At 50.5% G+C, this 26136-nt stretch overlaps 1 protein-coding gene across 9 annotated transcripts; it reads right to left on the bottom strand.

The window, feature by feature from the left end:
* On the bottom strand, positions 1-26136 carry NAA60 (N-alpha-acetyltransferase 60, NatF catalytic subunit). 9 transcript variants are annotated; one of them, XM_069570613.1, is made up of 8 exons: positions 26005-26136; positions 24998-25065; positions 7230-7345; positions 5497-5626; positions 4399-4495; positions 3441-3675; positions 2079-2430; positions 1-1320 (listed from the first exon to the last, which is right to left on the bottom strand). In XM_069570613.1, exons 3-7 carry the CDS (start codon positions 7337-7339, stop codon positions 2274-2276), a joined length of 729 nt encoding a protein of 242 aa, XP_069426714.1. In that variant the 5' UTR covers positions 7340-7345; positions 24998-25065; positions 26005-26136; the 3' UTR covers positions 1-1320; positions 2079-2273. The 9 variants fall into 9 exon arrangements, with proteins under 9 accessions (XP_069426714.1, XP_069426719.1, XP_069426717.1 ...); XM_069570618.1 differs by having other exon boundaries at positions 2035-2430; positions 26005-26115; XM_069570616.1 differs by having other exon boundaries at positions 25954-26073.

The raw sequence follows: 26136 nt of genomic DNA, 5'->3' as shown, positions 1-26136 counted from the left end.
TGTGACCAACTGAAGTCTATTTATTTGTTTGTAATGAGAAAAAACACTACAATCTGTTCAACACTGGGCTGGACACTGCAATGATTAGGGGGCGGGGATGGAGGGGCAGGGCAAGGCCTCTGAGCTCATTACCAATGTCCAAGGTGGAACCTTCTGGAAGACTCTTCCCTTACCCCAAGAGCCGGGGGGGGGGGGGGGGGGGGAAATCACATGGTCATCGTTGATTCAGATTAGGGAGGACACCTAGCTGGGCCTCAGCGTGAAGCTTATGTCAGCTCAGAGGAGGGGAGGCCAAGGCCCTTCTGCCCAGATGCCCTTCATCCCAGGAGCCCCCAGGCTTGGAAGTTCCAAGGGAGGGAAGGACGCGGTCACATAGCCCCACCTGCCGTGTTCCCTCTCCAGCTCTTGGGCCATGTACAACTCTGCACCACCCCATCTGTTCCAGAAGGCAGGGTGGGCAGCGAGTAGCTCTGGGGGATCCGTGCACACTCCTCCCAGAGATTCTGCCTCAGAGGCGGAGGGATCACAAGGCACGTGACTGCCCCCAGCCTCAAAGGCCGGGTCTCACTTGGTCAACGCGGTGTGCAGCGTCGTCCCGTCCCTTTTGTATCCAGCCAGGTCTCGGAGCTGCAGCTCACAGGGCCGGGGGCCTGGGGGGCGAGGACCCTGGAGATCCTTGTCAGCACACATCCTCAGCCTGGCTCCCCACGGCAGCTCAGGTGAATGGCACGTCCACCGTCGGCCGGGCAGCTCCGGTCACCCGGGACAGAATGGAGCCAGCCCATGGGAGGACTCATCCTCCAGGCAGGGGTGTGAGCATCCAGCCTGTTATCCTGAAGCCCATGTGGGGAGCAGAGCCTGAGAGTCGGAGCTCAGGCTGTGGGTGAGGGGCCTCCCTGGCTGTCCCCCAGGAGCCCCAGCCCCAGGTGAAGGGATCAGATTGCTCCCAGCCCCCGGGCCTCTGGGGGCTGGTTCTGGACAAGGGGCTGGTGTTCCTGCTATTCGACCCCTTGTTGTTCTCAGGCTCCTGTGTCTTTAGGGTCAAGTGTGTCTGTAACACTTGGGTTCCTCCCTCCGAGAAGTTAGTTCTGGCTTTGGAGGAAGGAGCTGGAAGGAACGGGCTGAGTAGTGGGGGAGGCCGGTGAGGGGCACAGAGAAGAAGCCCCTTCCCAAGGCCTTGCGCCCCGGGGCAGCGGAAAAAACAGACCACAGTGAATGCTGCCACCAGAGCCGCCCGTGAGGCCGGTGTGCACACGCAGGGCCGGGCCGGGGCTCAGCGGAACTGAAGGTTTTCAGAGCAGGTAGGAGGCCTGGGAGAGCCTGTGGGGTAGACAAGAAGGGAGCAGGGTGAAGGCCAGGGCAGAAATGCTCTGCCCCTACCCCGGGGAACTGGCCTAGGAGCTCCAAGCCAGGCACTGGCACTCCTCCAGGCCCAGAGTCCCTTCCAGGGACCACCAGCTCCCCTCGGCCCCAGCACAAACCATGGCACCAACAGGGGTGCCAGCCCAGGAGGCCGCGGAGCCCTTCTGTGTGGGCTCGGCCCCCATCACAACCTGCTCCAGGTCGTGTCCACGCACGAGTGCACCCTGGTGTTCCCATGGTTCTCAGAAGTGGCCGTGTCCGGGCTGGGCACTCAGCCAGAGCTCAGAGAGTGCGCGGGTGCCACCGGCGCTGTCAAGGTCACGTGTACACCCAGGGAAGCACGGCCGGGGACACGGTGGCACCACGGCCCTGGGAAGAAGCTGAGCACCTGGGGCCCAGGGGAAAGAAACTCGATCTTTTGGTAACTTTTCAACTTTTGAACTGTGTAAGTATGTTTTTTTAAAAAAGAAGTTTAGGACGTGAAAAGACAACGCTCTGGCCAGGGCTTAAGGACTCTGCTTTTCCTCCACAAGTTTCCGAGAAGCGGTCAGGGATCCCCCTGGCCCTGGGCTCTGTCACCCATGACCTGTGTGGCAGATGCCCACCTGGGGCTGCCTGTCCTCACTGCTGACGGCGTGGGACCCCCCCCCCCATCATTTCCCTGACCATCACCCCCTAGGTTTTGCTCCGCTTCCTGCACCCCCTGCTTGGGGTACCTGGGGAGACAGGGCATGCCCCACGTTGCTCTGCTCCCGAACCCACGTAGCACCGGCCTGCAGCTGGAGCGGGCCGACGGGCCCGGCAGGTGGCCGCCAGTTCCTCTGCAGAGGACAGCCACAGTCAGATGGCCAGGAAGGCGGCGTCCGCCAGATGCTGGGGGGTGGGGCCCGGCGGAGGCTGCCTGGCTGGCGTCACATGGTCCGGCTGTACTCGATGCCACCCTTGGCGGAGATGCTCGACCATGGCAGGAAGCTGCAGAGCAGGCTCTGGGCCTGGCGGTAGATCCTGTGTGGGATGGAGCAGGGGCTCAGGTTCGCTAGCGCGGAGCCCAGGTGCTGGATGTAGTCCGTGCGGCTCCGTTAAGGAAGATTCCACCTCGCCTGCCCCAACGCCCTGGGCCACTCGGTCAGCACGGTGACCCGCAGGGGCTGCCTGCACACAACACACCGCTGCTGTAGGTGGCCATAAGCCTGCACGGCCTCTGCAGGGCTGGGAGCCCCACCAGATGGAGGGGGCTCTGCTGTGCAAACACAGGACCTTCTGAGTGCAGCCCCACACACCCAGACCCGACTGAGGCTGGACGTGACTGGGTGCCGTGGGCGGGGTCTGGTGGAGCAAGAGCTCCTGCTGCCCCTAAGCAGGGCCCTGTCCCTGTGACGAGGAGGGGTCTGCAGTCCTGACCCCGTGGATGCCTACAGAGAGCTCCCCGCTTCACGTGAGCCAGGCCTGCAGGCTTTTGGGTCACCCCTGTCTTTCCCGTTTATCTCCCTATGAGATGGATAAAGCCTGGACTCATTCGTTTCACTTCCGTCTCTCACATACACACATTATTTTGGGGGCCGCTCCCTGTGACTGCTAGGAAGTCTCCTGGCCTCCATCGAATCTGTCAAGGGCCAGAGAGAATTGGCCCTTGAAGAGGAAGGTTGAAGAGGAGGGTGGAGGGCAGGGAAACCCAGCTGGGTCACGCACCCGATAAGGAAGGTTTGAATCCAGAGTTCAAAATCAACAAACAACTCTTTTCGCCTCCCGTGCTTGCTTTCTCCCCTGTCAGCACTAGAGCGGGGGTTTCTGTCTGCCTTAGTCACTGCTGTATCCCCCTCGACCTCAAACAGGTGGCTCTCAGGAGATACTGGACGGATGGATCTTGGGCCAGGCTGACGTCCAGGAAGCACCTACTTTCCCAGCATCCACACCCAGACCATTATATCCTGTCAAGAGGTGCTGGTCAGAGTTGCCCACAACACTTGGGTCCCATGAACTTGGCCCCAGGGATGCCACGTGAAGGTGACCGTGGCTTCAGTTGGCACACAAACCCCACTAGGAAGCCACCACCCCTCACCCCACAAGAGAAAGGATATAGGATGGTCCAGGGCGGGTGGCCGCCGTTGATGTAGAGGACATAGGTAAAGCCATCTTTGAGGACCCCGCGGATGGAGTAGTAGTAAGGGAGATAGTGATGCTGCTTGAAGTCTCTGTTCTCGTAGAAGCTTATGGCTGTGCTGTTGGTGGTGAGGACGTGCAAGTAGATGGCTTTGCAGTGGTCCTGGGCAGTGGTTGATATGTGATCCTTTAGACTCTCAAGTAACAGGGACCCTGAGGGGTGAGAGGAAAGGGGTGGTCGGGGGAAGGGAGCATGAGGCAAAGGCTGACCTTCCAGAACCACCCATCGCCAGAGTCCCTAACATCTGACCCCCTGGTGGGGCTTGTCGGGTGAGGCTCGAATGTCCCGGACAAGGATGTGAGCCGGCCATGGTCCCTCCCAAGGGCTGGGCCTACAGCGAAACTCACTGCCCTCTTAGCCCAGGAAAGCATGGAATGGATGGGCCTGGGTTACGAGGGAAGACCCTGACGCTCACTGGCAGCATGGGACAGGAGTTTGGAGCTGTGCTGGCGGCAGGGCCCTCAAGGGTGCCAGGCATCCGATAAACCATGGTTGGGACTGTTCCTTCAATTACACTTCTACTCTTAGTCAAGAAAACCCTGGGGCCGGACGTGAGCTGGGGGTGTGGTGAGAGGGCACGGTAAGAGGGGCCCACTGTCTAATGAGGATGCCCGGGAGGGGTTATTCATCTGATCTCACCGGATCTGGGAAGGAGGCCACAGCAGAAAGACCCGGCGAAACGGGAAAAGAAGACAGGCTGAAGGCTGAGAGAGGTGGGGCCGGCAGACTTGTCAGGGGCAGGGAATGAAGGAAGGGTACGAGTCTGGGCCTGACAGAAGGCCAAGGGATAGAGCAAGAGAGAGACCGAACAGGTCTTATGAGAGAGTCGGCAGGGAGCAGGGGTGAGCCGGCAGGGCTCACAGGCCTCCCCTTACCTATCCCATGCTTCCTGAACTCCTTCACCACTCCCAGGCTGAGGATGTACGCGACCTGTGTGTCCACGGAGAAGCTGGAGGCCAGAATATCTCCGTCCTAGAGAGAAAGTCAGAGACGGGCGGGTCAGCAGTGGAGGCCCCGGTCCCGCTGCAGGACACGCACAGCTCCCAGGCCGACTTCCGGGACACACACCCGGGGGAACACCAGGGCAGGAGACCCCAGGACAGGGGACAATGGAGAGCCACCCCACCCCCATGGAGGCGAGAGGCTGTGGGCCCTTCCGTGAGAAACCGCTGCTAACAGAGCACGTGCAGAGCTGCTTCTCTTGGGGCGGGTGGCAGACCACGTGGGAGGGTTAGCAAAGCCGGACCAGAGCTGTCACGGCGGGAAGAAGCGCTGCTCAGGGGGCCCTCGGTCCGTGTCAGTCCACGTGCCAAGAGACAAGGCGGCCCCATGAGGCGCGGGCGCTGTAACTGAAGGACCCCACACAGTCCCACGGGGTCCTGGAGTACAGGGGGAGGCAGGCGGGGACGGCCGAGAGACATGACAGCCCACGTGGCCTCTTGGTTCCAAAGATGGACCACCGGACTGAGAGTCACGCCTCTGACCAGGACCAGGTTCTCATGTTCTTCTGCCTCACGAAGAACCGGAAGGCTCTGCTGTGTGTGTGGTTTTCACTCCTTCACTGGAAAGGACACTTGTGACTCGGCCTGTGTCCCATCCCGTGCTTACTAAGTGGCTCCAGGTGCTGGATCAGGGGCGGCCAGGCCCATTCTCACCCCAGCCTCCGCCCCACAGTTAACCTGGATGCAGGCGGACACGCCTCCGGCCTCAGGGAGGAAGCCTCCTTCCGGCTCTTGTGACTCGAAGCCACAGGAAGCCCGGGTACTGATCACCCTCCTCCCTACTTCACAGTGGTCTCTGTGAAGCCCACGGTCAGGTTGTGCAACTTATTGCATGTGTGACTGTGTCACAAACACACAGAATGAAACCAACCACTTAGGACTCTCACACGCTATCTAGGCTCCCGAGGATGGGGCCCAGAACAGGCAGCGTCCAGAGGTGTCAGCCCCTAAGCCATCACTGCAGACACTCACCTCCTTGTGTATCTTGGTCCGATTCTTAATTTCAGCTACAATCATCCCCACGATGTCACCCCTGTAGGTTGCGGCAAGGGAAAAGAACTTCTTGTTGGAGGTGATATCACGATACCATGAGTCTGGGTACCTGAGGAGGAGACAAACGCAGGTGGACCAGCCGAAGGTCAGGTCCAATCACCGCTGTGCTTCAGAGAGTGGAACCACGGGGGACCCTTGGCTGCTCCGTCCACCACTCAGGGTCTGCCCACCACCCAGTCTCCACCAAAGTGCATCACCCTCAGAGGTGCAACTTCTGATAGCCGTTATCTGTCCAGATGGGACCGTTCACTGCTGAGTGGCCTTTGAATTTTGGGCACACGAGGGTAAGGTGTGTCCAGAGCTGCTGGGGCTGCTCAGCAAGAGCCCCAAGGGCAGCAGGGAACAGAGCAGCGAGGCAGTGCTGAAAAGGCAGAGTCAGCTGCAAGCCAGGAGACTCAGACAGGTGGGAGTGAGGGGTGGTTTCCTAATGGGCTAGGTTAGCCCGGGATTCGTTTCTTGGGACCAAGAGCAGAAGAGGGTCTCGGACCCCCCCTGGAGACCCAGGGAGGTGCTCTGCTCGGGTCTGCTCTGTAGAGGCCACTGCCCCCTCCCCCCGTCAGAAAGTTCCACAGAAGCTGAGCATCACCCTGCCTCCTCTCCTGGTCCCTGTCAGTCCCACCTTCTGACCAGCAGTGTCAAGCTGGCACAGTGGCCAGGAGTGAGCCATCACACGGCCCGAGGGGACTACAGTTCTGTCCACCGTCTTTAGAACCTGAGGCCTCCAGCCCAGCCATCTCCAAGGAGGCAGGAAGGCCGGGCTCCTCAGAAGCCCAGAGACTCCGGCCGGTGAGGCTCCAACTGCCCCAGGTCACCCTCAGCAGGGTCTACTCCACAGACTTGCTGGATTCCTGTCCAGTGGTGGGACTGTTGGGCTGATGGTCACTTTCTATGAAGCCACTGCTAGCCCACAGCACACTCCCATCAGGGAAATAAGGGGTGGGCAACCGGCTTCAACAGGTCTGAGGCTGAGACTCATGGAGATGTGATGCTGGCAGGATCGTGTTTATTTTCAATTTTTAAGAGTTTGTACTATTTTTCCTCACTATAAATGCAGGAAACAGAGACAAGCAAAACCAGACAAAACTTGTAGTTGCTAATCACCCAGCCAAAGAATTACCTTTTGGTAATTTGCTACATGGCACATCTCCTCCTAAGCTTTTATCTTGTACATGCTTTCAAATAAAAGAGGGATTGTGGTATATTCTGGCTTCTGGTCTGCTTTTTTCACCTACTATCTCACACATACACACACAAACATATAAACCTCGAGGACAGGTTTCTTTGCCCCTGGCTGGATAATATTGTACTTCTGCGTGTACATCCCCTGATGTAGGGAACCAATTCCTTTCTGTTAGGACACTTAGGTTGCTTCTCGGTTTTCTGAATGTCATAAGCAGCACTGCATGAAGCTGTCTTGTAACTGAAGATTCTCAGCAAGGCCCTTCCCGATCTCTGTATAAGAACACGGTGAGGGCCAGAGAGACCAGGGGCGCCAGGGAGCAGGGCCTGGGGCCCCGACGGGTGAGGGGGCTCTCGGTCACCAAGGCACCAACATAGCGAGCCCCCCAGCTTCAGCACTCTGTCCACAGGACCCCTGCCACCCCCACCCCAATCCCCACTCCAATCCCCACCTGCAGACCCGCTGGACTTACTCGATGGGGAACCAGTCGCCGCACAGGTGCTTCACGGTGTCTATGTCATCGTGGCAGAGGAGGCGCAGGCTGACCTCGCTGAGCGCGCTGGACGGCACCGCCTCTGTCATTCACACCTGTGGGGGAGGGGCGTCAGGAGGGCGGCGCACCCCGCGGAACCTCCTCCTCAGGCAATCTGCAAGGCTGGCGGGATGGGAAGGCTCACAGCGGCCCCACGGGTGGAGGCCTCTCCCTTCCTGAGTGTTCCTGCACCAGGCATCACAGACACCCCACCCTGCAGAGAAGGCCTGGGCGGATAGGGATACCCAGAGGCCCCCTCCCTGCTCACCGGGGACGCTCCTGAGCCCCGTGGAGGGCAGCTGGCCTCTGTTCTCTCCTGCCTCAGCCCCACTGAGCTGCACACTGAGTGCCCACACCCACCCCGCTTCCCCTCACCCGCTGTTCCTCCACTGGGAGGGCACACGGCCCCGCCTCTCTGCCTGGGTCAGTGGTATCCTATGACCCAGAGCTCAATGGCCCCAGGCCTGGGCATGGGGGCCCCAGGGACCTGCTGGATTCAGAGTGGCACTTATGGGGTGGGCTGTTTCTCCTCCCTCATCCAGGAGATTTAAGATTCATGTACAGAGAAAGACTTCGAGAGATGCCAAAGTTCAAGTCAAGGGCCACGAGTTGCAACGACGAAATCAGGAAGCTACGCTCAACCCAGACAGGAGGGTCAAGCGTGGGCTCTGACGAAGCACCTACATGCCCAGGACAAAGCAATCGCCAAGGAAAAGCCGAACCCTGCGTCCCCTGAGATCCTGCAGCCACAGGACCCCCAGGGATGGAGGCCAGCTTGCCAGTGCCTCTAGTAAAATACACAAAGCCCTTAGGGCCCCCGCCTAAAGTGCTGGGTCTGAAGCAGATCAAGCCTCCAGGCCACCCGGTACATGGGCACCATGACCTCTGACACACACAGAATGGGTGGCATTCTACATGACAGCTGCCTGCTCTCTTCAAACACTCAATGTCATTAAAAAAAACAGAAGTAGAATGAAAGAGACAGGGAGACCTACAACCAAACATGATGTGCAAACTCCTTCTGGAAAACACAAAAAGTCAAACAACATTTGGGAGAAACTTAAATATGGGCTAGACGCCAGAAGATGAATTTATTATGAAATGATCATGAACCTGTTACTGTCTCAGATGTGGAAGGTGGAGTGCTCCTGTAGACCGTCTTCGAGATGCTCTGCTGAAATACCTGAGAGCGAGGCATCATCGGGTTTAAAACTAAATAACTCAAAATCTTTTCAACTGCTTAGGAAGCAAATGTGACAAAATGCTGTTAGCGGTTGCATCTAAAGTGGCAGGTTTATATAAAACAAGAACTGACTGTTTACACATTCCATTTTTCTATGCATTTGAAATTTTCCTTAACAAAAGTTGCAGTTGGGGCAGGGGAAATGACAGTTCTGTGCAGGGGACACCATGAGGGCCCAAGCAATGCCAGAGGCCAAAGGGTGCCCAAGGCCAGAGCCCTCCTGCTGCTGGAAGCGCCACACCCTCCTCTTCCCTGAAGACCGGCTCCAGGAGGCTGGTCTGGGGTTTGATGAGCACAGGCCAGCCTGAGAAATGGGGTGACAAGACTGCCTGCCCGCATCACCCTTGACAGAGCTCCAGGTGTCTCACTGGCTGTGCCCACCAGGCTCTCGACCAAGAGCTGGGGTCCTCTGAGCTCTGCAGGAGGAGCTGCAGGACAGGAGGCGTGGGCTCACCCTCCGCAGTCTCTCCCCAGAGTTGGCAGGACAAGTGCTAGCGACCAACAATCTCAGTTGCAGAGCACGGCCGCAGGCAGATGCTGGGTACCTGGGGAGCTGGTGCCACAAGGAGCACCAGGAAGCAAGGCTTTGACCTGTGGTACCTGCACCAGGGGGCTGACTACAAAGAGGCTGGAGTGGGCACTTCCTGAGAGGACGGAAATGTTTTGCACGTTGACGGTAGTGGTTACGTACACAAACGTATATACACGTATATTGAGCTCATTGGGTATATTCTGTTGTATGTATATTAAACGTCAATAAAGTTGGTTTAAAAACATTTTAAAGGTTGAGGAGCGACAGCAAAGGGAGAGACTGACAATAAGTGAGCAACGTGCCCGTCCTGGGATTTACACGTTTTCACCCTAGTGTCCTTGTGACAATGCTCTTGACCAAAGGGGCAGGATTCCCCTGTTCAGTGTTCACGAAGAACACTGGCCTCAAAGACACACAGCTATTTGTGGATTCTCACATCCCTATTAAAAGTACTTGGATGTTTTCAAAGGCCGTTCTTTAGATGCCTCGATTTAAAAATAGAGACATGTCACATCTCACTAAGGGGAAATGTAGTATATTATCGTGCCTGATCTGCCCAAGCCCAACCGACCGGAGTGGAGGAAGGAGAATCCAGCACCCACGTGCCAGAGAGAAAGGGATGTTCAGGGGGTTGGGGGTGGTCAAGATGGAAGGGGTACGGTGGGCAGTGCTGGTCCACCACTGGGGGAGAGGCCGGGAGACTGACATCTGACACCTGTGGGGACCCCCCTTGTCCACCTGGAACCTTCAGCCAAGCACTGACCTCCTGCTGCTATGTGCTGCCCTACGGGCTTAAGGGACAAGGACTCAGAAGACTCACTGGAGGACAGAGGCGGCAGGTGAACCAGAGCAAAGCCCCCGAGTCAGCCCTTTGTCCCGAGCCCCAGGGGGCTGGAGGCACAGGTACACAGGCCACCTTTCCGTGCATTTCCCTACGAAGACACAGACACACAGATCCTACAATAGCAGGGACACGCTGCGCAGAAGACACAGTTCAGGCCTGCAGCAAGAGTTCTCCCGGGCTTGCCAGGTCTGCCTCCTGCCCTTGGCCTTCGGGGGTGGGCGAGAGGAACATTTCTAGAAGGGACAGAAATTGGATTCTCCAACACGATGAAGGACCAGCCCTCTTACCTCTCCATCTGTCCTTTCTCCTTCCCTAAACCTCGTCCCCATGGGCTGTCTGCAAGAGTCATCTTCCTTCTGAGCTGAAATGACCTCTCGGGTCCCTGTGTTGACGCCATGCGGTGGCTGGGGATGATGCCTGATCACCTGGGCATGCGCTCCCAGACCCCACTTCCCAAGGGACTGCGCGTGCCCAACCAGAAGACAGAGTTAACTCCAACATCTCAGGCGTATCTTCCACCCTACCCCCCAGCTGCCAAGTGCTGGGGATTCAGGACCTGGGGACTCGGGATGGGACTGCTCTAGTTTTGGGAGGGGTTTCCTGGCACCATCACAACGCCCATGGGGCAGAGCACCACCCTGGCCTGTCCCTGTACTCTGGGCCCCTTCTCAAACAAAGCACGGCAAAGATCAGTGCATACTCGTCCATGGTACAGAGTTAAAGACCACCAGGGCCCTCCAATGTGAAATTCTGCAGGCACCAGGCTTATTGGCTCGACAAACCCAACAGATTCCAAGCTCTTGCCTTCAGGATGGATGGCGCAAAAAAGCAAAAATAAGCCAGTGATGGACACACGGCACCACCCTGCTCATCAGTAAAATGGGCTGAAGGGCTCAGAGCAGGGAGTGAGGGAAACCGTGAACGCTCAGCTCAGCTCATTTGTTCAAGTGAGCAGCCATCTGGGGGCGGGGGCGGTGGGAGCTGTCTCTACAGCAGCCTGGGAGCCTTTCAAAGCCTGAGAGTGGGAGGAGAAATATGAATAATTTACGGGAGACAAGACACAAACACCCAGCACAGTGGGTTCAAAGCACCTCCCTCTTACAGCCCGCCACATGACGCCCCAAGGGGAGCCCACAGGCCCCTCACACACAATTTAAGACACATCACTTCACCCGCGAACTGTTAACAGTGGGGGATGCCATTTGTGTGATATTCTAAAACTGGCTAAAGAAATTGACGGTAAGGGCAATGAGAATGCGGTGGGGGACAGAGGACCTTGATGGGGGGGCATAGGTTGACTCGCGGGGCAGGTGACAATGTTCCCATGTCCATCAGGGTCGTCAACCATGTTCACCTGCACACTTCAGATCCGCCAGCTGGGCAGCACGTGAACCATCTCTCGACTTAAAAAACAAGACAACAACCAGTGTTCCAGAGCAGTCCCAGGGTCAGCCCGTGCTTCCCTCTGGGCCAGAGGTTTTATGACCACTGCCCCCATCGCAAAGAGAATCCATTCATTTTTTTATCAAAGTTGTACTGAAAACCCAGGCCCTGCACTAGACACTGTGGTTGTAGTAAAGAGCAAAGTGTGATCTCTGATCACTGGCGGGGCTGGAGCGGGTGGGGAAGGTGTGTGTTTTCTTGCTCTTTTACCTAAATACTCTCAGAAACACTTCCTTTGCTTGAGGAATTCCGAGGCAAACAGCACATCAGTGAACACAAAGAATGCCATCCAGCAGGCTGGGCAGGGAGGGGTTAACACACCTGTCAGAGGGGATGCTCCCCTCCTGCCTCAGGAGAAGGCAGGAGATCCCCAAGCATCACTCAAGGTGTTTTCCTTGACTATTTGATCCGCCTCCTTGAATCAGGAGTTCCAGGAGGAGAAACAGAGTCCTGAACCGTCCCACGTGCGTCAGCTCATGCCCTCCCTGCCAAAACCAAGAGGGATCACTCGCTCACAGTATTTCTTACAGCAGCGGAGTCCAAGGGAAAGGCTTCAAGGCCACACACGTCCGGTGCACACGCACTGTCTGGCTCCCCCTGCCACGTGCGGGCCCTGGGTCCTGGCAGGGCTGTGAAGCGGGGACTGAAGTCCTCACAGGACACGTGCAGAGCACCTGCCAGGCGAATAGAAATAAGCCCTCTGCAAACGGTGGCCGTGACTGCCAGGTGCCAAGTTCTCTTCCAGGGACTAGTGAACGTGCGGGATCCGCACTTGAAACTTGGGTCGTCACCAGATTCTCGAGGATGAGAAGGAGAATGAGTTCTTCCAGAGACAGGCCCCCTCAGCATTGCCCGGGTCTGGGGCTGAAATGGACGCTGCTGGCAGCTCAGTTTGAAAGGGAAAAGCACAGCCATGGCAGTCTCGGGTTCAGAAACCCTGCCTGCCTCTCACCGCTGCCCCTTCAGCAAATCAGCTCCCCACCAGCCCTTTCCAGCACTTGTGCTTTTTCCACCTGACTCTGCTGGGCTTTGTTGTTTTACATTTGACTTTTTAATCTCTGCGTCCCTGGGTCTGTATTTAAGATCCTTCAAAATCCAACAGATATTAAATGTGAAAGTGGGTCAAATTAGGTATAAATTAATACTAGACCATGTGGTTAACTTTCATAACAAAAATTATTTTTAAAAAGAAATTCAACCTCCTCTCAGCATTTGCCTGTGGAATTAAGGCAGACGTCTGTTTTACATCACTCACTTCTGCCTCATATGAGTTTTTTTCCCCCTAAACAATGAGCTTGTTTTTATTATCAGAAAAAAAAAAAAAAGGACTTCCAGGTGATATGTGAAAATTCAGAACACATTTTTTATATTACAATAATCTGTTTTTAATTGTAACAACTTGGGAATTTTATAATGTCTCTTCAAATTATAAGTAGAATGGTTATCCATTTTGCCCCAAAATAGACTCTCAGTGCCAATGTTTAAGCCCCATACCCTTGGAATAGCACGGCATTTATGCACTGATGCCAGAAATAAACATTATAAACACAGACCCATACCTGTAATGAAGCAAAGAGGAGGCAGTTGTTGGTAAGAAAAATATTTTAAAGAGTTCCTGTGCAATTATTACAAAGAAAATTCAGTGGCCATATAAAAATCAACTTAAAAAATATTTAAAGGCTTCAGGACAACCATCTAAAAAAACCGAAAAAGGTTTAAAAAAGAACATCCCCCATGTTAAATGCTGTTTAAAACTTTGTTCATGGTAAAATAAGAATCAACACACAACATGAAGCAAAAACTCAGAAGCCCACTCCTCACTTCATCCTCAGTAAAATGAAGGTTAATAGATTCTTGAGTTTCCTACTAGAAAGCAAACTTTTTAAAATAGGAGAGGGCTTAGTGGGTACGGGGCCCAAGGGGGCTTCTGAGGTGGAAGTTTCACTGGTACACAACAGCATGACCAAATGTCAAGCAGAGTACTTTTCTGTATGTTTCTGAATATTTCCACAAAGAAGTTAAACACAGGAGGCCAGAAGAGAAACAATACTGTAATTTGAAGCTAAGAGTAGAAAGAGCAGCAAATATCTGGCCAGCAAGACCTTCTGAATAGTTTACAACTAGGGTCACAAGGAAGCATCTAAAAAGAAACAAGTTGTTAGGAGCAAACAACTCAGTGCTACCTGAACTATGGAAACACTGTTGTAGTAACACTGTCCAGATAAAAATCCTTTCAGCAGCTAAGGGACAACTACCCAGAGACTATTTTAGAAAAAGAAATTGCTTTCTTTTCAGTTATTTTTAAGATGGGCTCAAATTTCACTACTTTTCTGCCCAAATACTTTGCTGTCCTATTTCAAGAATGCAGGAAATAGAGGAACACAATTTACTGTTTAATAACAACAAGAAATAGAACTGGAAGAATTTCTTTTTTCAATATGGTCTGTTTTCTCTGGTCTTCCTGTGGAAGCAAGTGGACAAACATTTGTTCTAAGTCCTTTTCCCCAATCAGTTCCTCTTTACTTCTTTACAAATGCAAATCTTTTTTAATTTGGCAATATGGCATATGGGATCTTAGTTCCCTGACCAGGGATCGAACCCACGCCCCCTGCATTGGAAGCTTGGAGTCTTAACCCCTGGACCGTTAGTAAAGTCCCTACAACTGTGAATATTATTAGAATGTTTATGTCTGGCATCAGTGCGCAAGAGCTGAGTTATTTCACGGGTATAGACCTTAAACACTGACACTAAGAGAGTCTATTCACTGGAAGAGGCATTTTAAGGTCTCTATGTGGTCACACTCATAGGTGCCTCTCATCATCAGTATTCCAAGTATTGGCCCTGCCTGAGCAGGAAGTCAGCCTCAGGTGAGGAGATGGGGAGTATGAGAGGCCCTCAGGACGGGACTAGGGACTGACGGGCCCTCATGTGAGGTGACACCCTGACCATCCAGACTCTGCTGTGGGCGCCTCGAGGTGACCGTCACATGTTGGCCAGCCTCTGCAGAGCGGCACTCAATGGACCACTGGTTCAACTGTGACACAGACCCCAAACCACTACGTGCAGAAAGCCCTGGCTCCCTGTTCAGATGTCCTCCCATCAACCAGAGGCACCGAGCAAACATTTCAGGTTCAGAGCAGTGTCAACCCTACTATGCATGTGCTTACTGGGTTTTTAAACACACAGGTCTCTCTTTAGCCTCTCTTTAATCAGCACCAGGCTTCAGGGAACCCTGACCTGGCCCGCCAGCCAGCCTTGATCAGAAGTCACGCTAAAATCATCATATTTCGGGAAGGAGGTCTGATCCCAGAATTATCAAAGACACTTAGAAACATTTGTTGAATGAAATTCAACCTTAGAACTTGGCCAGAAAGAGACCCAGGAGTTCTAGCATCACTTTGCAGATCAGTATTTTACTCGAAAGCGCTGCACGTGGACGGAAGCAGGATGCACGATCTAGATCCTAATCTTCATTTCGGCAAACGAGGAACTGAGGTGGGAGAGCTAGGAGGACTCCATGGGTTTCTTCCAGAAAAAGAAGTCAGGGGAGGAGGTGGTGGAGGCGAAGACGTGGAGGGGGAGGAACCTCCATTTAAAAGGCCTGGCAGCTGACAAGCAGCCAGCTTTCTGTTCAGGTAGGAGAGCCATCAGCAGCGAGCAGAGAACTCGAGGCATTTTGGCAGAGATCTGCACTGCCAATACTCAATACCTGTGGCTGCTGCCAGGTAAGGATTCTGGGCCCACCTGGTCTAAACATATCTCAGCTGCTAGAAGACAAACTGCTACGAGCCAGTCCACTGAGGCTGGGACAGTCTGTGGGGCAGAGCACCAGGTGAGCAATGATGGCCCCACCCTTCTTAGTTCTAGTGTCTTCATTTCTCAAATCTCCTAACATCCAGGAATTTTCTTCCAACACAGGCAGAGGCCAAGTTGCCAAACAACATCAACAGGTCACATCTGAAGCCTGAGAGTGGGTGCGGTTAAAATAAACACGGTGATAAAGTCACTGTAAGTGACAGCGGGGAGAGGCTAAAGGTAAGACAGACACAGAGACCTTTTAAAATAGTGTGTGTATTTTTTATTTTGGCCTGTGAACATCACACCATGCACTGACTCTGTTACTTACAGGTTTTAACCATCTTCATAGAAATCCAGCTCTTCTGGAAATACAGTGAGATGGAACTTCAGCAAACTGTGGCCCAAAGGAGGAGCCCAGGCACACTGCTTCTCAAAGGGCCAAGTGAAGTGAAAGTGAAGTCACTCAGTCGTGTCCGACTGTTTGTGACCCCATGGACACCAGGCTCCTCCGTCCGTGGGATTTTCTAGGCAAGAGTACTGGAGTGGGTTGCCATTTCTTTCTCCAGGGAACTTCCCGACCCACGGAATGAATCCAGGTCCCCCACATTGTAGACAGATACTTTACCGTCTAAGCCACCAGGGAAACCCAAAGGGCCAAAGTGCGCAACAGAGGAGATGAAGACCTATGTCATGCTCAGCCATGACCACTTGTTAAATGACAGGGACTTCTATTTCAGCCACCCTTGAGTTTCTTCTGGCCTTGAATCCTTTCTTCTCAAACTGAGCTTAAAGCAATTCAGGGATTTTTGCAAGAAGAGAGGATTTGTTTTGCTCCAGCTGCTTTTAATTCAGTGCTGTCCAAGACTACCCTTTCTCCCTGCCTCACAAGCCAGTACTGTTGGCCAAAGGACTTCTAACACTTATCTGTACATACAAAGTGCTTCACAGAATGTGGTATTTCTACCACTGACCTGCAGTCATACTGACTTTCCCGGTTCAGGCAGTTAAGCGTTAACATTAAATTTTCTGCTTTCTGTGCTCCAGTAAAATATCTGCACCCAGCAAAGTTCTCTTCAGTTCTGACTCTCTGATTACAACCAGTCCAGGTACCAAAGGGCTGTAGGGCTGTTATCCTTTTCCTTCAAGAGAAACTAACAAAATGGTATGGCTTAAGGACTGGGCAGAGTGAAAACTGACCAAGAAAGCAGCCAATAGCCACGTTTATGGCGGAGTGACTCCTCCTCTCATCCCCAGACCCCGAGGTCCATCATTTCCTGAACACACAGATAACTGCTGTTAGTGGTCCAGGGAAGGCGCTTAGCCTCCCTGAAAACCTTCCCAGGGGAGCAAACCACAGAGGCTACAGAGTCCCTCTGTTACGTGGGAAGCGCCCAATCAACCGGGCAGAGGTCAGAGGTGGTGCAAGGGTCTGCACGGCCAACCTTTAAACTACCCCAAAACGTAAGGAATTGAGCTGTCTTAACCAACATATACAGCTTAAGGAGTAAGAAGTGGAGACGACTGAGAAAGAGTTCCAGAGTTTCCAGAGTTCACGGGAGGGCAAAAAAGTCGCCAAGTAACTACAACCCATGCAACAAGTACCAAATCAGCGGTGAGGCCCGGCGAGGCGGCAAATCGCTGGACTGTGAAAAGGACGGGCCCGGCACCTCCCGCGAGGCCCGGCGGGCAGCAAGGGGCAGGCTGCCCTCTGCTTCCAAATCTCCCCGCCAGCTCGTCCCGAGGCCTGGCACGAAGGCAGCCCAAGCAAAAGGATCGGGATCGCGCCCCTGGGGCGCCCCGAGACTGGGGCCTCGGCCCCCTCCTCGCCCCGGGAAACGCGAGCTCTGTGATCGCCCAGAAACTCCGCGGAGATGTCTGGGCGCTGGCTGGCGGGGGCCGCTCCCCGGCCTACCTCGAACCGACGGGACGTCCCACGCACCGCCAGGGCCGCCTCGGGCCCCCTGCACCCCGGCAGAACCCCGAGACGGCGCTGCCGCCCCGGGCCGGAACTGCTCCCCTGCCTCCCTTGACCAGCCCAGGCGCTCCGCCGCAGGCCCGAGCCCTGGGATGCCTCACCTTGGGCGGGAGCCGGCGGCAGCGGACGCCGTTCTAGGGCTCAGTGCATCCTTGGTTCGCAGGGAGCCAGGAAGTGGAGCCGCGCGGCGCCCGCAACCAGTTATGTAACCGGCAGGGGCCGCAGCCGGGACGGAGGCAGCGGCCCGAGGCACTTCCGCCTCCCGTGCCGGGCCGGCGGCACAAGCGGAAGCCCATTGGCCAGCGGCGTCCACGTGGGGCGGCACCTCGCGACGCCGACGCCGCCATCTTAAGAGCGGGCGGGCCTCGCGCGAAGCCGGACATCGGAGAGAGTGGACACTGGAGAAGCTGGGATGTCAGCGGTGGAGCAGCGGAGGCACCTCTAGGGGGCGCGTCTGCTAGAGGCTCGCATGGCTCTGAGAGCCGGCTGAGGGGCTGGACGGGTCGGGCCGACCCTCGCGGCTCGAACCCGGCGGGCGTGGACGCCGGGGGCGCGGTCCGGTTGGTAGCCGGCGGGCTCGGGTTCTTGGGCTGAGCGCTGAGGCTCGCAGCCGTCCACTTCCTGGCCAGCGGTCCTCTCGTTTGGTTTGGGGCTGGAGCTTTTCCATCCGCAGCGTCTGACGGGGCTTCCAGCTAGGGAAGCGTGATCCGGTGGCCAACGGCGGCTGGAGGGCAGCACCACCTGGCTCAGCGCCGGACGTCCGCGGCAGCCAGAGTCCAGTTTCTCCCGTGTATAGTGGGAGAGGGGGGCAGGGGGAGGAGTGTCAGTTGCCCTCAAGTTGGAGGAGGCTCTACTCAGCTGTCCCCACCCCATTTGGCACCAGGAACTGGTTTTTATGTTAGACAGTTGTTCCACGCACCAGGGATGGGGTGGTTTTGGGGTGACTCAAGCATATTTTTTATACACTTTATTGCTATTATTATTACATCAGCTCTACCTCACATCATCCAGCATTAGATCCTGCGGACTGGGGACCCCTGGTCTACATCACAAAACCTAACTCAAACTTTGTTACTAAGGGACTTGTGTTGAGCAAAATCTGATGTTAACTTTAAAGGATATATTTATCCTTTGCCTTCAAATACCTTTCACTGGTAATATGGCCAAAGGATGGAGTAAGAAGGCTAAAATGATCAACCCTCAAAGGACCTAATTCACACCCATACAGACATTATGACAGATTAAAACAGTCTAAAATCACACTATCTTATAAACGTTAAATGCATATTCTTTAACTTTTTGACAATGAAAAGGTACCTAAAGAGATTAGAAGTCTGAAAGGTAAGTAAACAGATCAAGAGTAGTGTAACAAGGGGATATGTAACAACCCAGAAGGTCTATTGTCTACACAATAAGATGTTAGTGGCTGGTGGAACCTTGATTTGTGTAAAGCAGCTTATATAATATTTATATTTTCTTTTAGTAACAGTTTCTCTAAGTTCCTATTTTAAAAGCTGAAAAATTATGGACAAAATGAAAATATAATACAATTTACAACTCTGTAGAGTTACAGTTTTAAGTACAGCAAACATGCTGTTGTAAGCAAAAATGCTGTGGTTAATGTGTTTTGGTCCATTCAGGGCATTTCAAGCATTCTATATATTTAGTGTGTCGTTATTAACTTATAATCAAACTTGTAAAAAAAAACTTTAGTGTGTCTATTAACTTATAATCAAACTTGTTAAAAAAACTTTAATAAGTTTAAAATAACTATAAACTTTAATATAATCAAACTTGTAAAAAAAAACCTTTTAGGATAGAATAATCAACAGTGAGGAGGGTATAAAATGCATACTTGAAGTCCTACACATTTTCTAGAGATGGGCTGCAAATATAGCTGCAGTCTTTCCAAAATTCACTTTGAAGTGAGTACTGGTTACAAGATCCAGCAAGTCAGTGTGTCAGAGTAATTGTCCCCTAGTATCCACTGTCTTCCTCCTCTTTTTTTTTTTTCCCTAATGTAGACCATTTTTTAAAAGTCTTTATTGAACTTGTTACAATATTGCTTTTTATTTTATTTTATGATTTGGGTTTTTGGCTGGGAAGCATATGGGATCTTAGCTCCTCAACCAGGGGCTAAACCCTTACCTTCTGCCTTGGAAGGCAAAGTTTAACTACTGCATTGCCAGGGAAGTCCGTCCTCTCCTTTCTTTTTTAAAAACAACTGATTAATCACATCCTCATGTAGTAGTAGAACAGTACCCCCTTTAGCAGGCAAAGAGCTAACAAGTTAAGCTTGTACTTCTTAGCCTCCTTTGCAGCAAGATGAAACCATATGCCAAAGTTTTTACCAGTGAACAACAGTGGAAGTGATGTGAGCAACTTAGGTTCTCAAGCATGTCCTTAAGAGGAAATTGTTTAAATATTAATAACTGGTGATGCTAGGTGAAAAGTACATAGGTGTTTACTGCATTATTCTTTCAAATATTCAGAGGTTTGAAATTTTTAAATTAAAAAGATGAGATTTTAAAAAAGGAAAATTGCCCGTTTAGGACTTTCTTGGTGGTCCAGTGGTTAAGAATCTGCCTGCCAATGCAGGGGACATAAGTTTGATCCCTGCTCAGGGAAGATCCCACATACCGCAGGGTAACTAAGGCCACGTGCTACAACTACTGAAGCCTGAGCACCCTCGAGCCTGTCCTCCCCACGAGAGAAGCCACGGCACCACACCTGGAGAGAAGCCCCATTCGCCACAACTAGAGAGAGCCTGTGTGCAGCAACGAAGACACAGCACAGCTATAAATAAATATTTTTTTTTAAAAAGGAAAGTTGTTTATTTTCCTCATCCTTTCTCTTGCCTTCCATCAGTTCATATCAACAGAATGTGGAGACAGTAGTAAGCCCTTTCAGTTACACAGGAGGCAAACCCTGCCAAAGTTCTTGCTACTCAAAGTGCTGTCTTGTGGTCCAGCAGTATTAGCATCACCTGGGTGTACTTAAAATGCAGGCTCAGACCTTAGAGACCACAGGCAGGAAGGGGCATCTCCTGACCACAGGAACTGGCTCAGGGAAATCTGATTGGCACTGAGCTCAATATGGATTGGTCCTCTTAAGTCTCTGCCTTCCTGGTTTCTTTTTCTCTGTTACTAGTGTGTTTTGAGATATTTCTTCCAAGTGATCTAAGAGATCACTGGCTTTAAGATGATCATTCCCTCCTTCAATTTAGTTACTGAATGTAAATTTAAAAACAAAACGTGCTTTTCAGTTCCAGATTCATTTAAAGCCATGATGCACTGGGACTTCCCTAGTGGTCCAGTGGTTAAGACTCTGCCTTCGAAAATAAAGGCAAAAAAAAAAAAAAAAAAGAGAAGAATCTGCCTTCCAATGCAGGGGATGAGGCTTCAATCCCTGATCGGGGAACCGATCCACATGCTATGGGGTAACTAAGCCCGAGAGCTGCAACTACTGAGTCCACACACTCTAGAGCCCAAGCTCCACAGCAAGAGAAGCTCCTTCGCACCCCAACTAGAGAAGTCCCTGCTCAATGCCCATGCGCAAACCAAAATAAATAAATGAATAAACAAACTATGATGCATTCTCTTGGATCACAACCTTCCTGACACCCAGGAAAACAACTGGGTTTCCAAAACCAGACTTTCCAGGTAGACCTCAAAAACATTTTTTCAGGATCCCAGAAACAGAGCATGAAGAAGCCACTTCATGGCAAGTTCTACACACAGCTTGTTGACCAGCATCTGCTTTGCCTGAGAGGACACGGGACTATCCTTGGAGCACTCCCAGGAGAGGAGAAAGGCTCCAGGAGACTGGCTTGAGGTGAAATGGATTGTTCTGACTCATGGTTCTGATGGGTTTATTAACATTTGCATGGATCAAACAGAAATCCACTGCATTTCTTCACACTAACAATGAAAGGGAGAGCAAAATAAAAAAATCCCTTTTGAAACTGCCCCCCCCCCAAAAAAATATTTAGGAATAAGTCTGACTAAGGAGGTAAAAGGCTTAGATGTTGAGAACTATAAAATAATGATAAAGGAAATTGAAGACTATTCAAATAAATGGAAAAGAGATTCCATGCTCTTGGATTAGAAGAATTAATGTTAAAATGCTTGGGCTACTCAAAGCAATCTATGGATTTAATGCAATCCTTGTTATTTAATTGTGATATCTTTCACAAAATTAGAAAAAGTAATCCTAAAATTTATATGGAACCATAAAATACCCCAAATTACCAAAGCAACCCTAGGGGAAAAGAACAAAGCTGGAGGCATAATCCTCCCAGCAACAGTAATCAAAACAGTGTAGTATTTGCACAAAAACAGACATATGGATCAACGGAACAGAACAGAAAGCTCAGAAATAAACTACATAACTATGGTCAATTAATCTTCAACATAGGGGCAAGAATATACAACGGAGAAAAAACAGTCTCTTCAGCAAGTGGTGTTGGGAAAGTTGGACAGCGGCATGTATATCAATGAAGTTAGAACACACCTTTACACCATACACAAAGATAAACTCAAAATGGCTTAAAGACTTAAATATAAGACACAAAACTCCTAGACGAGATCATAGGCAAAACATTCCCTGACATACATCGTAGCAATATTTTCTTAGGTCAGTCTCCCGAGGCAATAGAAATAGAAGCAAAAATAAAAAACAAATGGGACCTAATCAAGCTTACATGTTTTTGCACAGCAAAGGAAACCATAAACAAAATGAAAAGACAGCTAGGAGAAAATATTTTAAAATTATGTGACTGACAAGGGCTTAATTTCAAAAAATTTACAAACAGGGACTTCCCTGGTGGTCCAGTGACTAAGACTCCATGTTCCCAATGCAGGGGGCACAGGTTCCATCCCTGGTCAGGGAACTAGATCTGGCATGCCACAACTGAAGACCCCTCATGCCACAACTAAGTCCAAGCACAGCCTAAATTAAAAAAAAAAAAAAATTTAAACATACAAACAGCTCATACAACTCAAGCCACAACTAAGTCCCAGCACAGCCTAAATAATTTTTTTTTAATATACAAGCAGCTCATACAACTCAACAACAACAAAAACAACCCAATCAAATGGGGAGGAGATCTAAACAGACATTTCTCCAAAGAAGACATACAGATAGCCAATAGGCACATGAAAAGATGCTCAGCTCTGCTAATTATTAGAGAAATGCAAATCAAACCTACGAGGTACAATCTCACACAGGTCAGAATGACCCTCATTAAAAAATCTACAAATAAAAAGCCAAATAATTGCATTTCTAGGCATATATCTAGAGAAAACCATACTTCGACAAGATACATGCACCCAAATGTTCATTGCAGCACTATTTACAATTGCCAGGACATGAAAGCAACCTAAATGGTCATCAACAAAGGAATGGATAGAACTTCCCTAGTTGTCCACTGGTTAAGAACTGGCCTGCCAATGCAGGGGACATGGGTTTGATCCCTGGTCCGGGAAGATGCCACATTCCATGGAGCAACTAAGCCCATGTGCCACAACTACTGAGCCTGCGAGCTGCAACTCGTGTGCCTGTGTGCTGCAACTACTGAAGCCCATGCAACTGGAGGCTGTGCTCTGCAACAAGAGAAGCCACTGCAATGAGAATCCCATGCTCTGTGACGAAGAGGAGACCCTGATCACTGCAACCAGAGAAAGCCTGTGCGTGGGCAATGAAGACCCAGCACAACCAAAAGTAAATAAAAATTTAAAAATTTAAAAACCAGAGGAATGGATAAAGAAGATGTGTACCATATATACATTGGAGTATTATCCAGCCATAAAAAGGAATGAAATTGGGTCATCTGTAGAGATGTGACTGGACCTAGAGATTGTCATACAGAGTGAAGTAAGTCAGAAAGAGACAAACAAATAGCATATATTAATGCATGTATATAGAATCTAGAAAAATGGTACTGATGATCTTATTTGCAAAGCAGAAATAGAGGCATAGATGTAGAAAATAAATGTATGGACACCAAGGGGGATGGGAGGTGGGATGAACTGGGAGATTGGGATTGCCCATATATACACTATTGATACTGTGTATAAAATAAGTAACTAATGAGAACACTGTATAGCTCAGGGAATTCTACTCAGTGCTCTGTGGGTGACCTAAATGGAAAAGAAAGCCAAAAAAAGAGGGGATATATGTATATATGTAAAGCTGATTCACTTTGCTGTGCAGTAGAAACTAACAACATTATAAAGCAACCATACTCTAATAATTAAAAAAGAAAAGATACGTGCAGCTTAATGTTCACTGCAGCACTGTTTACAATAGCCAAGACATGGAAGCAACCTAAATGTCCATCGACAGACCAACAAGGACCTACTGTATAGCACAGGAAACTCTATACTCAGTATTTTGTAATAACCTATATGGGTAAAGAACCTGAAAAAGATTCAGTGTATGTATAACTCAATCACTGTGATGTATACCTGAAATTAACACAACATTGTAAATCAACTACACAATTTGAAGTCTTGTTAATTGTCATTGTTCAGTCACTAAGTCATGTCCAACTCTTTGGACTGCAGCACACCAGGCTTCCCTGTCCTTCACCCCGGAATTTGCTCAGATTCATGTCCACTGAGCCAGTGATGCTATCTAACCACATCATCCTCTGCTTCCCCCTTCTCCTTTTGCCTTCAATCTTTCCAAGCACCAGGGTCTTCTCAAGTGAGCCGGCTGTTCACCTCAAGCAGCCAAATAACAAATTGGAGAGGGTGTGTAGAAAAGCAGAACCTCCTACAATGTTGATAGGAATGTAAATTATGCAGCCACTATGGAGAACAATATGGAGGCTCCTTAGAAAACTAAAAATAGAGTTGTCATATGACCCAGCAATCCTAGTCTTGGGCATATATTACCAAAGGAGAAAGGGAGTGGTGGAGGAATAATTTAAGAGTCCGGGATTAGCAAATACAAACTACTATATATAAAGTAAATAAACAATAAGGTCCTACTGTATACGACTGGGGAATATATTCAATATTCTGTAATAAACCACAATGAAAAGAGAAAAATCCATAAAATAGATTTACATGGGCAAACAATCTCCCTAGGGAATTTCTGGTGATCTAGTGACTGGGACTTGGTGATTTCTCTGGGTTCAGTCCTTGGTCTGGGAACTAGGATTCCACAAGCTGGGCGGCATGGCCAAAAAACAACTATCACCACCACAACAAAAGAGCAACAAAGAAGCCCCCACAACTCTCTGGATACACGTAAGTCTAAAGAAGCAAAGACTTTATCACATTTGTATTGGAAAATAAGTGAAAGGGGAAAATTTGCATGGATCAAAGATAGTTCAACCAGGAATCAAGTAAGTTGCTTCCAAAAAAAAATTCCTTTGGCTGGAAAATGATGCAAGTGTATAGTTGGATGACAAAGGATGATACTGATTTCTGCAATTAAAATTGAGACAGAGTCACTTAGCCTGGACTAAGAGGGTCAGGACAGTATATTGGGAGGATCTGATTCTCCATTTTTCTGTCAGTGTACCCTGAGAGTGGGCTTACCCACCAGAATCACAGAAGAGTGAGGTTTAAACCAAATTCTGGCTTACTTTCTGATAGTTAAGAGTCACTGGACTGCTCCTATTCCTGCTCCAGACACCTCTTCTCTTAGTGTTCCTGGGAAACTAAATCGATAACCAGAAACTTGGTAAGCAGGTTATAAGAGGAAGGGAAACAGTCTTTAAAAAAAAAAAAAAAAATTAACCTGGGGCCCTGGCTTTGGGAGTGTGGAGTCTTAACCACTGGACCACCAGGGAAGTCCCTCAATACATTTTTAATTATGTTGCCATTTTATGTACAACTTGGTATCACATTTTTAAACTTACATTGGAAACATTTCCCCATGTTATCAAAAACTTCTATATAGCATCTTAATTGGCTGCAATGTTTCCTCCTGCAAAAGAGGAAAAATACTTAGAAAATAGGTCATTTCCAATTTTTCTCTACTGTAATTCTTCATGTCTTCCCATCCATTTCCATTCATCTTTTTCCATTTTCAACATATCTCCATGGCACTTACTGCCAGCTGTCTCCAATATCTGCTTCCTCCTTCTGTCACTGAAATAGCACTTGTGCTTTTTAGCTGGGTGTGGGCTGCTCTGTGTACTACTAGCTTACTTGCCTCCTTTGAGCTAGGTGTGGTTATGTGACCTCTTGACTAAGATCTAGAGACTGGAATGTGAACAGAAGAGGTAGGTGCATTCTCCCAAGAAAATATATTGAGACGTACTCAGAATTTTCTATGAAGATAATATCATCCGTGTTTTTGCAAACACATTTGTAAACTGAAAACTTCTTTGAAACTGCCCTCTGAAGAGAGATATTCTGAGATCTGATATTTTTTCACCTGGGGAAGGCAAAGCTGTATTGATATACAGGCCAAAAGGTCACAAGCAATTAGTGCAGAGCTGCGGAAGGAGCTCAAATTTCTAATACCACACCCCTACACTACGGCACCCAGTGCCAGTAAAGAGGATATATGCGGTAATGGGGCAGATCGACTGTGAAGTTATTAGGTGGCCTACAATGTCCACTGAAGCAATCGGATGGCTCTACTGCCGCTTGAGGCCCGTTGTGGCTCTGAGCTCAATCTGGGACGGTTGGGCTGCATTCCCCGGGCACAATGCCCCTAGAATACTTTGGACATATCAGCAATCCCGCCTATGCCGACCTGAACTCTGCCCACGCAGATGATACCCTATTTACATTCCACCGCCTCGCAGTCCACCCAAGACACAGGTCAAGACTAGAACCCATACTCCTGGCCACTCAGAGACCTCACCCCGGCTCGACCGAAGTTTAGGACCCATGGGACAATGCCTGCCGAACCCACATTTCAGAGCCGATTCTCCTCATCTTCTTGCTCTCCTTCTTCCTTGAAACATTACGCCCCTCCCTCCGTGGTCAAGCTAACGTTCCACTTCCTCAAGTCGGCGGGTAGGGAGCTCACAGAGGAGACCCAGGT

The sequence above is a fragment of the Ovis canadensis genome, chromosome 24 (assembly GCF_042477335.2).
Source record: "Ovis canadensis isolate MfBH-ARS-UI-01 breed Bighorn chromosome 24, ARS-UI_OviCan_v2, whole genome shotgun sequence".
NCBI lineage: Eukaryota > Metazoa > Chordata > Mammalia > Artiodactyla > Bovidae > Ovis > Ovis canadensis.
This window is presented reverse-complemented; position numbering and strand designations above follow the sequence as displayed.

Coding starts and splice junctions, on each gene's coding strand:
- NAA60 (XM_069570613.1), bottom strand. CDS start 7,339: ATGACAGAGGCGGTGCCGTCCAGCGCGCTCAGCGAGGTCAGCCTGCGC. Junction 4,496..5,496: donor GGACCAAGATACACAAGGAG/GTGAGTGTCTGC, acceptor CTTTCTCTCTAG/GACGGAGATATTCTGGCCTC. Junction 2,431..3,440: donor CACCCGCCCTGGACCATCCT/ATATCCTTTCTC, acceptor ACGGAGCCGCAC/GGACTACATCCAGCACCTGG.